General features: G+C 48.3%; 1 protein-coding gene across 6 annotated transcripts in view; it reads right to left on the reverse strand.

Moving 5' to 3' along the window:
• Positions 1-12077, reverse strand: part of MPRIP (myosin phosphatase Rho interacting protein) — a 1106800-nt gene that overhangs the window by 959306 nt on the left and 135417 nt on the right. For all 6 annotated transcript variants that reach the window (XM_069645743.1, XM_069645742.1, XM_069645740.1 and 3 more), the window contains exon 2: positions 590-667. In XM_069645743.1, coding sequence (XP_069501844.1) covers positions 590-667 — 78 coding nt within the window. The remainder of the gene's footprint in view (positions 1-589; positions 668-12077) is intronic.

Below are 12077 nucleotides of genomic sequence, written 5' to 3' on the forward strand. Positions count from 1 at the left end.
CCCAGTAAATCCAGACTAGAATGGAAACTACTCTAGTTAAGGTCATAGAATAACTGAACTCTGTGGTTGTGTGATGGTACCTGTCCCTCCACTACCGCCCTGCAAAATCTTGACTCCTACAGCCAACTTTCCAGTGATCCATGGAACATGGGAAGGAAATAGATTACCATTAGTGAATGGTGTTGAGTTAGCAATTGGGATAGGTTGAGGGGTCCTTTAGTGGATGGAATAAGTCATGCAGACGTCAGCTGCATTAGCCTGAGCAACCAGAGATCATAGTGGAAGATTATGTATGGGGGAAGAAATAATGTATTTTTGTTGCCAGCCAGAGGTATGCCCAATACCTGACATTCTCCACTCCTTGCGAGTGGTTAAGGTTAATGAGAGTACGAGGAAAGGCTACAGCATGCTTGAAATTTTATGGTGCAGAAAAATAGAATGCCTTGCTTTGGCATCAGTGGGCAGCTGCTCAGAGTCATTAAGACCTGGAGTGGGCTATCCCTTGGAGCAGAACGGGCACAGAGCACATGTAGAAAAGGGGAAGAGCGAGAATCATGATTTTGTATGATTTCTTTACTTTGTTTCTTACCCGGGATCGATGAACAGGATTGTCAAAGTCCGTTCCTTCAGGAGCCAGCAGTAACCAACCACCATAGATGGGCTTTGCCTGAAAAAGAAAATGGAAAACAGATCAGCAGCAGCCTCAATGGTATCAAAATACACCTTCCTCGCTCTGGCAGGAAATATTCCCCAAACCCCTCCTTCGCTCACTGGAGATATTTTAAACCGGCTCTGCAGAGAGCCCTGCTGTGCTCAGGAAAGCGGGAGTCGTTTGCGGTCTTGGCTTGGGCACTTTTTGCTCGTTAGTTACTTTCTGGGACAAAAGGGAAAGGAGTATGGCCTAGGCAGCCCATGCTCCCTGAATTTCTAATTGACTTGGGCATTCGGTATTGTCAATTTGATCACCTGATCAATATGTCGCTCCTCCCATGCATCTTCGTAATTTTGGAACGTGGGGCTGCCACAGTGTGTTTGGCGACATCCAGATGAAGCAGACAATAACAGAAGATTTTTTTTTTTAAAGGGACAATGGCCACTAGTTTTTCTTTTTCAGGTGTATATGCACTATAGTTACTTCCAATCTTAGATCATTTCTGATCGCCAACTACTCCCCAAGGGTGCATTGTTAATGGGAGAATCACAGCCTCCTTTTTTGGAACATGAGAGACTGCTTTAATTCCCTCAAAGCCAAACAAAACAGCACTGTGGTTCCCAGCTCAGATGTTATATTTCTGGGGTTATGTCTGCTTGGTTGTGCCCAACTGTGTCCACATATGACAAATCTTTGGACAGCAGATCTTCAGCCACCTCCACACTTGCTCGCACCACAATTCGAACTGTGTTCTTCCACAGATCCACAAGGCGCTGCACGACACCCTTCGGTCTTGACACAGACACATTCATTGAGGAATTGAACCGCAAACAGACGAGCTGGTAAACAGACAGGTGTGTCGACACAACAGAAAAAGTAATGTGGTGTCCTCCCATTTTGATTGTTCTTTATTTTATAAGAAATGTGAAAGAATACCAGTTACAACATCCAGAAACGCACACATCAGTTGAAAATATTACCGAGGACTGCAGTGTGAAAGTAGTTCACTCCATGCACACTGTGCAGTGTAACTTTGCGCTGCTACGTCCACAAGGAAACCTTTCGCCAATAGGTGAAACAGTGAAAGGCAGCCTAGGATATTGTTGTAAAGCTCACAATTGGTTCCCGATGATCAACCATTTGTATTACATTACCTGGAGCAGGAACCCATGATGGATTTCACAAAATGGATTTTAAAAAACTCCCATGACTCATTTATGTCGCACAGTTGGGTGGAGCAATGTGGGCACTTTGACAAATCTAGGAGAAAAGCCCTCTCGCCACACACCTGCAGCATGTCACTCAGTGCTGTAAGTGGGGTGAGAAATAAAGAGGGTTCGGGGGCCTGCAATGAGGGGCGTGGCCTTAGGTGTCCCCATGATGGGACAATAAAAAAGAAAAGTTGTTACTTTTTTATTTTTTATTGTCCCGCACTTGGGGATTGGGACCAGAGCCCTGCTGGTGACAAGCCAGTGTCACACTGCTCTGTGCTAGTTAATTTGTAGTGAATTTCTTTGGTTTAATTGAACAGACTACTTGGCACAGCTCTATCAGCTCTATGTGTGAAGCAGTCTATTGAATGAAAAACGAAATTGAGCACAAACGAAATTGCGCAGTGCAACGCAACACTGGCTGGTCACCAACAGATGGGTTACAAATTGGAGTCGACGGGTAACCAGCTCCTGTTTGTACCCTAATCTTTTAACACATTATAAACAGAAGGAAATTTATTTAAAAGGTATTCCTGCAGCTGTGGCCCTAGCATAACTAGTATTAGCCCTGTGTGTAAAATATCTACTGTTAGATAGAGCCAGCCCTAGTATGTGCTGGTGCGCCACCTACAAGGTAATGTAAAGGTCCTCACCCTTTCCTCTCTCATTACTTTCCTCAATATCTACAACATAAATGCATACTTACTGGTGGTTGGTTTCAATCTTTAATTGTACCTCCTCCAGTATGTGCGTCTTATCCAAAAAGTATTTCTATGACCACTGAGGTCAGAGAACTGTAAAAAAGCTGAATTTCTATTCACCCAGCAAGTTATTGGTTATATTGGGTATATACAGCTTGATTGATTACTTATACGATCCCTTTCATCTGTGTATATAGGGTCTCGGAGTATGGATTATCAGTCCAATACTACTACAACAATAGTCAACCGGTTTTAGCGGTGCAAGTTAGTAGCCGTTTTCTTCAGGACGAATGCTTCTTAGTATTGCATTCTTCGTGCAATTCAATTCTTTTCCATGGATGCTGAGCGGTATCTTCGGGCGTCCAATGGGCTTTAACGGATTTGTCCCCAAGTCCTATGGGATTAAAAAACAAGGAAAAAGACAGATGTACTATCATCAGTCTTTGAGTGCTTTCTCGAGGTAAGTATCTTGTTTCCTCAAATGTAACTATTAATCCACATTGTATAGAGATGTTAGCCTTATCTATGTCTGTTTTGAGGTATCGTCTATATTCTTGCTGTATTGGAATCTCGAAGGAGTCCATTATCACTTGACCAGCCTTCTGTGTCCTTTAGAATCTAAAAATAGATGGCATACAACTGCTGATATCTCTCATTCTGCTGGAAAGTATCTTGGAAAGATAACTATATGCGGCTATTTCAAGGTTTTTACCTGCCTTGCATTTGTGTCTTGGTTCACAGTAGCTGTATAGAAGTTGTTTGTCTGTATCTATGGAGCCTATAAAAAACAAAAAGGCCCCGTCATCATAGAACCACGGTTCTTATCAGATATACATGGTTTGTTATCTCAGAGGAAAAGTCCCTGTTCGTATGGGTCCCCACCATTTTACCTATTGTGCATACAATGGTAATTGATGTCTCGCTATCTATAGGGGCATATTGATTTCAGTCCCATAATATGAAGGGATGTTATTTTGCCAATATCAGGATTGTCCCATTGAAATTAACGTGGTATGTCAAAGTATAATCAATGCATTGCATAGCAAACTACTTCGTCTAGGGCCCGATCTAACAATGAGATGCTCATAGTATTTTACGTCTTATGTTTTCAAAATGACTGACGGCCCCCTCTTACCTCGTAGTTGCTTTCTCTTAGTCTGCACTTCGTCTCGTCTCCTGCTTGGCTATTATTGCGATCGCCATCTTGGATTTCGGCGTGTGTTTACATGGACAATGTAATCACCCGACTTCGTCGTGTTTAGATGAAACTCTCGTCCGTTTTTCTAACTCTAAAGTGCCGGATATTTTAGTATCTAGAAGACACTCCCTGTATTACATTCATTAGTTGACTTGTTTAATCTGAGTTTTTTCTCAAAATGTTACGTCCATAAAGGACTACCTTTTATCCCCGGTTCTCTCGGGAATTGTAGTTCAACAGCGATGGCTCCGCTTTCTAATGGACAATGCGGTGCATGATACACACTGTATTGATGTTGTATTGATTTGCAATACAAAACTTTTAATGATCATCAAGATGGTAATTGTCTTTGTTCAAACGGGAGCTTTTTGTGACTGATTTTAGAATGCTCATATTTGCGTCGATCTTATATTCCGGTGCAGGCTGCATTATGGGATATGTAGTGTAGTAGTGTTGTTGACATGCAGGGCGGAAGCTGTTTCAGGCCATAAACAACAAAGTTATAGTCCTAAAGTAGTTAACGTGTTCGTCATGGAAATCAGCGGTCACTCTTATATATAATGCAAAACTATATTGGCCGCAGAAAGTCTAAGCAGATATCTACTTAAATCGATGTCAGTACTGTCCATACCCTTATAGTGCAGGGTACTGCATGTGGCAATTTTGGATTCATTTTTATAATTCATTTTTGTACAAAAGAGTATGAGATGTTCTTGATAACTGAGAGGCTTATACTGGATTTCAATTAATTCAAGATGGAGGTTATTATTATGAAATATAAAGACGGAATTGGAACTGTCTTCTTTGTACATTTCTTCTTTCATTGTACTGCCAGCGTTTGCCAGCAGATTTCCTCGTTTAAACCAGACGTATGACTTTGAAGTCTGAAGATCCATAATCGTTCTCTTCTAAGTAAGCGTACCGCCATGCTGCCACCTCTTTTTGGTACTGTAACCAGTTCAAGTATTGTCCAGGTAAATTCATCTTCTGTATGTCCCATTTAGATGAAATGTTCGACAAGGGGTGCAGTTTGTTTCTTAGTCCTAATATTGGACCTATTTTCGCCAATACATGTCTTTATGGCCCTCGTGGTCATTCCAATGTATTACATGGACACTAGATCAGATATACCACATTTGTGGTGTTGCAATTTGTAAGATGTTTCTGTTGCCAGGGTCTATTTCCAACCTATGTCGATAGAAGTTGTGCGTTTAGTGAATCTACATACAGAGCAATTCCCACATGGTGTATGGCCCAGTGGTCTAGATGTATTCCATAGTGTCTGTGTATTCATATTGCTCGGTTCTTCTTTGTATGTATGTATGTACTAAACAATCCCTGAGATCTTTCCAAGATACTCTTCAGCAGAAAGAGATCAGCAGTTGTATGCCATCTATTTTTAGATTCTAAAGGACACAGAAAGCTGCTCAAGTGAAAATAGACTCCTTCAAGATTCCAATACAGCAAGAATATAGACGATACCTCAAAACAGACATAGGTAAGGCTAACATCTCTATACAATGTGGATTAATAGTTACATTTGAGGAAACAAGATACTTACCTCGAGAAAGCACTCAAAGACTGATGATAGTACATCTGTCTTTTTCCTTGCTTTTTAATCCCATAGGACTCAGGGACAAATCCGTTAAAGCCCATTGGATGCCCGAAGATACCTCTCAGCATCCATGGAAAAGAATTGAATTGCAAGAAGAATGCAATACTAAGAAACATTCGTCCTGAAGAAAGCGGCTACTAACTTGCACCGCTGAAACCGGTTGACTATTGTTGTAGTAGTATTGGACTGATAATCCATACTCCGAGACCCTATATACACAGATGAAAGGGATCGTATAAGTAATCAATCCAAGCTGTATATACCCAATATAACAAATAACTTGCTGGGTGAATAGAAATTCAGCTTTTTTTACAGTTCTCTGACCTCAGTGGTCATAGAAATACTTTTTGGATAAGACGCACATACTGGAGGAGGCACAAATAAAGATTGAAACCAACCACCAGTAAGTATGCATTTATGTTTTAGATATTGAGGAAAGTAATGAGAGAGGAAAGGGTGAGGTCCTCTACATTACCTTGTAGGCGGTGCACCAGCTAGGGCTGGCTCTATCTAAACAGTAGATATTTTACACACAGGGCTAATACTAGTTATGCTAGGGACACAGCTGCAGGAATAACTTTTAAATAAATTTCCTTCGATTTATAATGTGTTAAATGGTCACTGACAGGGTCCGGGTTTCAATCTGCAGCACAACACATTCAAATCGTTTTTCTTTTATTGCTCCGTGCTGGGGATTCGAACCCGAGCCCTGCCACTAACAAACCGCTATCGCATTGCACTGTGATATTTCATAGATGAACAAGTTACTTTCTTACCTGGTAACGTTCTTTCGATGGGATGGTCCGACGACGTATTCCATATCTATGACATGTAATCACCACAGCTGTGCTGCTTCGGAAACTTTTTTCGGCGTCTGCGTCCTGTGTCGATGACGTCGATGCGCCGTCGTCGAGGACCTCCTCCGACGTCCGACGTCATCCGATGTGATAAGTAGGACGCACGACACCCGTAACCTCAGTTGTAGTTCTTTCCCCCAGAACGTGTGACATTAGTCAACTGCCAGTCAGACACAAAGCCTTGCGGAACGTAAGCTGCAATCGCAAAAGAAATTCTACAGCGGGGAAGGCAGGGCGGGAGCGATATGGAATACGTCGTCGGACCATCCCATCGAAAGAACGTTACCAGGTAAGAAAGTAACTTGTTCTTCGAGGGGATTGGGTCCTCCGACGTATTCCATATCTATGACAGACTCCCAAAGCAGTACCAGAGCAAGGAGGAGGGAAAGAATTTAGAATCAAAATTTAGAATAGCCAATCAAATAGAGCAAAGGACCGCCTTGCCAAAGGCCAGATCCTGTCCTCGGATGGAATCGAGGGAATAGTGACGTACAAATGTATGTACTGAAGCCCAGGTGGCTGCATCACAGATGTTGCGAATAGGAACACCCCTCTGCAGGGCAGTAGATGCAGCCACACCCCTGGTAGAATGGGCCCGCAAGCCAGCGGGTCCATACCCGCCAAGCGTTAACACTCCGAGATGGCTAAAATAATCCAGCGAGACAGTCTGTTTCGTCACAGCTTGCCCCAAACGCTTTCCAGCGTAACCAATAAAGAGTTGATCGTCCACTCTGACCCGGGACATGCGTGGAACATAAAAGCTTAAAGCTCTCCTAGGATCAAGCCTATGGAGCCTCTCCTCTTCCTTACCAGGATGCGGAGGAGGATAGAATGCCGGAAGAACAACCTTCTGGGCCAAATGAAATTCCGTCACTACCTTCGGAAGAAAAGAAGGACGAACTCTAAGGACAACCCTGTCCTTGTGAAATACAGTGAAGGGTGGCTTAACTGAAAGTGCCTGTAACTCACTCACTCTGCGAGCGGAAGTAACCGCAACTAAAAACACAGTTTTCAGAGTTAACAGCCTCAAAGGGCAAGAATGTAAAGGCTCAAACGGAGTACCCATAAGAAACTTAAGAACAAGGTTTAAATCCCAACCGGGCACCAGGAAAGGTGACGGAGGGAACACATTAGTGAGCCCTTTCAGAAACTGTGAAATTAAAGGGATTTTAAAGTAATAACACTCTTCAGACGAGCGCTTAAAGATGGACAGCGCCGCCAGGTAACCTTTAATGGTACCCACTTGCAAGCCCCTGTGGGCCAAAGAAAGTAAAAAGGACAGAACCATGGGGATGTCACATGCAAAAGGATCCACATTCTGAACTCTGCACCAGTCGCAGAACCTACGCCAACGGCAACGGTACAGAGACTTTGTTGCTGGCCTTCGGGCCGAAAGCAACACCTCCATCACGTCTTCAGGAAGGTCCCAATCCTTATACCTCAACCTTTCAGAAGCCAAGCGTGAAGGTTGAGGGATCTGACCTCTGGATGGAGAACCTGACCCCCCTCCCGTGAGAGCAGATCGTCTCGGTAGGGAAGACGTGGAGGGCAGATGGACAAGTCGAGAAGGTCCGGGTACCACGTCCTCCGAGCCCACGCCGGAGCAATAAGGATCATCCGGGAACCGAACTTCCATAACCTCCGCAGCACTTGCGGGATGACGGGGACTGGAGGAAACGCGTACAGCAGCGGGAATGACCACTCCACCACAAACGCGTCTCCTAAGGCTCCTTTTGGAGGAAATTCCAGCGAGCAAAACCTTTCGCACTTCCGGTTGACACTGGAGGCGAAGAGATCCACTTGAGGGGTCCCCCAAAGGGTGAAGATCTCCAGGAGAATCTCCTGAGCCAACTCCCACTCGTGAGAGATCGCGCTCTGCCTGCTCAGAGCGTCCACCGTCACGTTTTCGTCTGCGGCCAGATGAACTGCCGAGATCGAAACTTCCTGCTGGATGGCCCAGAACTCGAGCTGCATCGCCTGCCTGCACAGAGGAAGTGACCCTGCCCCCCCCTTTTTGTTTAGGTAGTGCATGGCCACTGTGTTGTCCGTCAGGATCAGGACACTCTTTCCTCGCACAGTCGGCAGAAAAGCCTTCAGGGCTAGCCTGACGGCCCTCAGCTCCAACAGATTGATATGGAGTCTGGACTCCGAAGGAGACCAACGACCGCTGACTGTCAGCCTATTGGCATGAGCTCCCCATCCCGTGAGGGATGCATCCGTCATGATCGTCATTTCCGGCCAGGGAAGCCAAAATGGAGCCCCCTTCATCAAGTTGCCTTCGACGGCCCACCACAGAAGGTCCCGGGCGACCGAGGGCGGCACCTGAACCGGGTCCGACATCCTGCCGGAGGACTGAGACCATTGCGTCTTGAGTGCCCACTGCAAAGATCTCATCCGCAGGCGAGCCTCTGGCACCAGAAGAATGCAGGATGCCATGAGGCCGAGCAACCTCAAGAACTCGAACGCTGGGAGCGTCTGGGCATGCTGAAACTTGTGCACCATCTGCTGAATGTGAAGAGCCCTCACCTGGGGAGGAAAACACTGCCCCAGGGATGTGTCGAGCACTGCTCCGATGTACTGGCGCCGCTGTGTTGGCGTCAAATGGGACTTCTTTAAATTGAGGGAGAAGCCCAGCCTGTGAAGGGAGTGGCAGGTGACGGACAGATGATCCAGGACTTGCTCGTGAGAGCTCCCCCTGATCAACCAATTGTCCAGGTAGGGGTAGACGTGAATCCCCCCTTGCCTGAGATGCGCTGCCACCACCACCATGAGCTTGGTGAAAACCCTAGGGGCGGAGGTCAATCCGAACGGCAGGACCCGAAACTGAAAATGCGAGTCGCCAACCGCGAACCTCAGGTACTTCTTGTGCTTGGGATGGATCGGCACATGGAAGTAAGCATCCTTGAGGTCGAGTGACACCAACCAGTCCTGAAGCTGAAGGGCCTGGAGGACTTGAGAGAGAGTAACCATCTTGAACTTGTCCTTTCTGAGGAGTTTGTTCAAACCGCGCAAGTCCATGATGGGTCTCAATCCCCAGTCTTTCTTCGAAATCAAAAAATAAGGGGAATACCATCCCTTGTTCCTCTCCGCTACAGGCACCAGTTCTATGGCGCCTTTCTCCAGCAGGGCTTGAATTTCCTGCGCAAGGAGCGGATCCGGACTCTGCAAAGAGAGGTTCCCCGGTGGATTGTCGCGAGGCCTGTGCCGAAAGGGAAGACAGTAGCCGTGGGTTATGATCTCCAGAACCCATACATCTGACGTAACGGCTTGCCACTCTACAAGATGCTGCGCCAGCCTTCCCCCAACCGGCGAACCATGGGACATGGCCTCATGACTGAGTGGGAGCGGCTGCGGCGTTACCTGAGGGCAAAGAGGCAACTGCCCGAGCGGCCTTGGCACCACGGGTACCCTGTCGTCCACCTCTGGTACCCCTGCGTTGGCCTCTCTGACTGCCAGCTCCTCTCGCTTTACCGAAGGACGAGTAATAGCGAAAGGAACCACCCCTCCACTGCTGTCCCCTAGGACGAAAAGGCGAAGGTTGGCGAACTGCAGCGCCCAACGACTTCGCTGCAGCTTTTGAGGTCTGCACCCTCTCAAGGCTCTCGTCAGCCTTGCTGCCAAAAAGGTGTTCACCGTCAAAGGGCATGTTGAGGAGCCGGGACTGCACATCAGGAGCAAACCCCGACTTCCGCAACCACGCAAACCTGCATATCACGGTGCTCGCCGCCATGGACCTACTGACGCATTCAGCTAAGTCCAAACCCGACTGAACGGACTCACACATGGCATCCTTACCATCCTGGACCATAGCAAGGAAACCATCCCGTTCGTCCCCTTCGGGAATATGTTCAGCCGCTAACGCAACACAGTTCCACAGAGTGTGTGTGAAACGAGACAAGGCACAAATGGAGTTGGCCGCCTGAAGCACCATACCACCAGAAGAAAACACTTTCTTCGCCCAGCCATCAAAACGTTTGTCGTCCCTATCAGGAGGGATGGTAGGGTACGACGCCTGCTTTGCCGGGGCCGTGGCCGCCTGCACCACCAAACTCTCCGGAGTGGGGTGCCTGGTCAAGTAGCAGGGGTCGCTACTGGCTGGACGGTATTTTTGCGACAACGATCTGCCCACCGCCGGGAGACTCTCCGGAGCAGTCCAAGCCGCCGCCACCCTTCTCTGTAAAGCCATATGGAACGGCAGTACCGGGTCAGTTGGGGGACCAACATCAAGGATGTCCGTCAGATCATCCTGCACAAACTCCCCTGGGGGAGCAGACCATCCCAAGTACTCAGAAACCCTAGCCATAAGGCGCCAGTACGAGGAATCGGCATGAGAGCCAGGCTCAGGCCTACAAAACTCCACCTCCGGAGAGGTGTCCAGTCCACTGGCATCATGCAGTGACTGCCTCAAATCGTCAAACTGACTATGGCCCGAGACAATTTCATCTGGAACCTGACTAGGAACCAGGCCATCAGAATTCTCATCCGCCTCTGAAATATATTCCAGGTGGCGAAAAGAAGGCACCCGAGAGTGCTTGCTCTTAACCAGAGCCTTCCTAGGGGGTTCCCCCGTGCCACGGGGGACCTCCGACACGAAAGGCGTCGATGGCGTCGAGCGAATCGGCGCCGACGTCGAGAGAACAGGCATCGGCGCCGAGAGGATCGGCGTCGACGTCAGATGGTGCGCCGCCAGCATCGGCGGCGCCGACACAGCCCTCGAAGCCGGAGCCCCGAGCGTGTCCCTCGACGACCTGAGCGTCGACGGCTTCGACGACTTCCTCGGAGCCGGAGCCTCGAGAAAGCCTGTCGACGCCCTCGACGCCTCAGACGTCGATGTCTTCCTCGAAGACCTCACAGGTGCACACGGTCTCGAACGCGTCGAGGACCGGGACCTGGAACGGGTACGTCGAGAACGAGTCTCCTTGTCCGAACGGGACCTCTCCCGTGACTAGTGCCGACCACTCTTGCGAGCGGTGTCTCTCGACCGACCCCACTCGGGGCGCGGACGGCTTAGTACCCTGCGACTCAAGAATCGCCAGCATTTTCTTCCCGAAGGAAGCCCATTCCTCCGGCGTCGCACGGCTGGAGGGGTAAGCGACGTGCCGGGCAGAGTCCTCCGAAGAGGACCTGGAAGACGACCGGTGTCGGCGCTTCCGAGAATGCCTCGAAGAGGCTGAGGAGTGGCGAGACCGACTTCTAGGAGACCCACGAGACTTCCGACGATGACGCGGAGAGTCACCCCTCGAATCATCCGACGAAAGCCCCGCAGACTTCGACTTCCGGGGCTTGGACACCCGACCTACCGACAACTTCTTCTTACGTTCGCGTAAGGCTTTGGACGTGAGCGACTGGCAGTCGATACAGTCATCCGTGTCGTGGGCCTCCCCGAGGCACCAGAGGCAGGCGTTGTGCGAGTCCGTCACCGACATCTTGGACCCACACTCCCCGCACTTCTTGAAACCCGGACGCGGGGTCGAAGACGAAGTAGAAGACATCTTCACACGAAGGATTTTCACAAAACGAACAGGTTCGAAGAACCGAGAAGAACAGAACTCCAAAGAGTCGAGGCGTTAACCGAGATTCACGAAGCAACACGTTCGCAGAAAAAATGGAACTGAGGCTACGGGCGGCGTGCGTCCTACTTATCACATCGGATGACGTCAGAGGAGGTCCTCGACGACGGCGCATCGACGTCATCGACGCAGGACGCAGAAAAAAGTTTCCGAAGCAGCACAGCTGTGGCGATTACATGTCATAGATATGGAATACGTCGGAGGACCCAATCCCCTCGAAGCACCATTTCGTCCATTTCATTCAATAGACTGTGTCAAGCAGTCTATAGAATG

The sequence above is a fragment of the Ambystoma mexicanum genome, chromosome 2p, assembly GCF_040938575.1.
Source record: "Ambystoma mexicanum isolate Mex_15411 chromosome 2p, UKY_AmexF1_1, whole genome shotgun sequence".
Lineage (NCBI taxonomy): Eukaryota > Metazoa > Chordata > Amphibia > Caudata > Ambystomatidae > Ambystoma > Ambystoma mexicanum.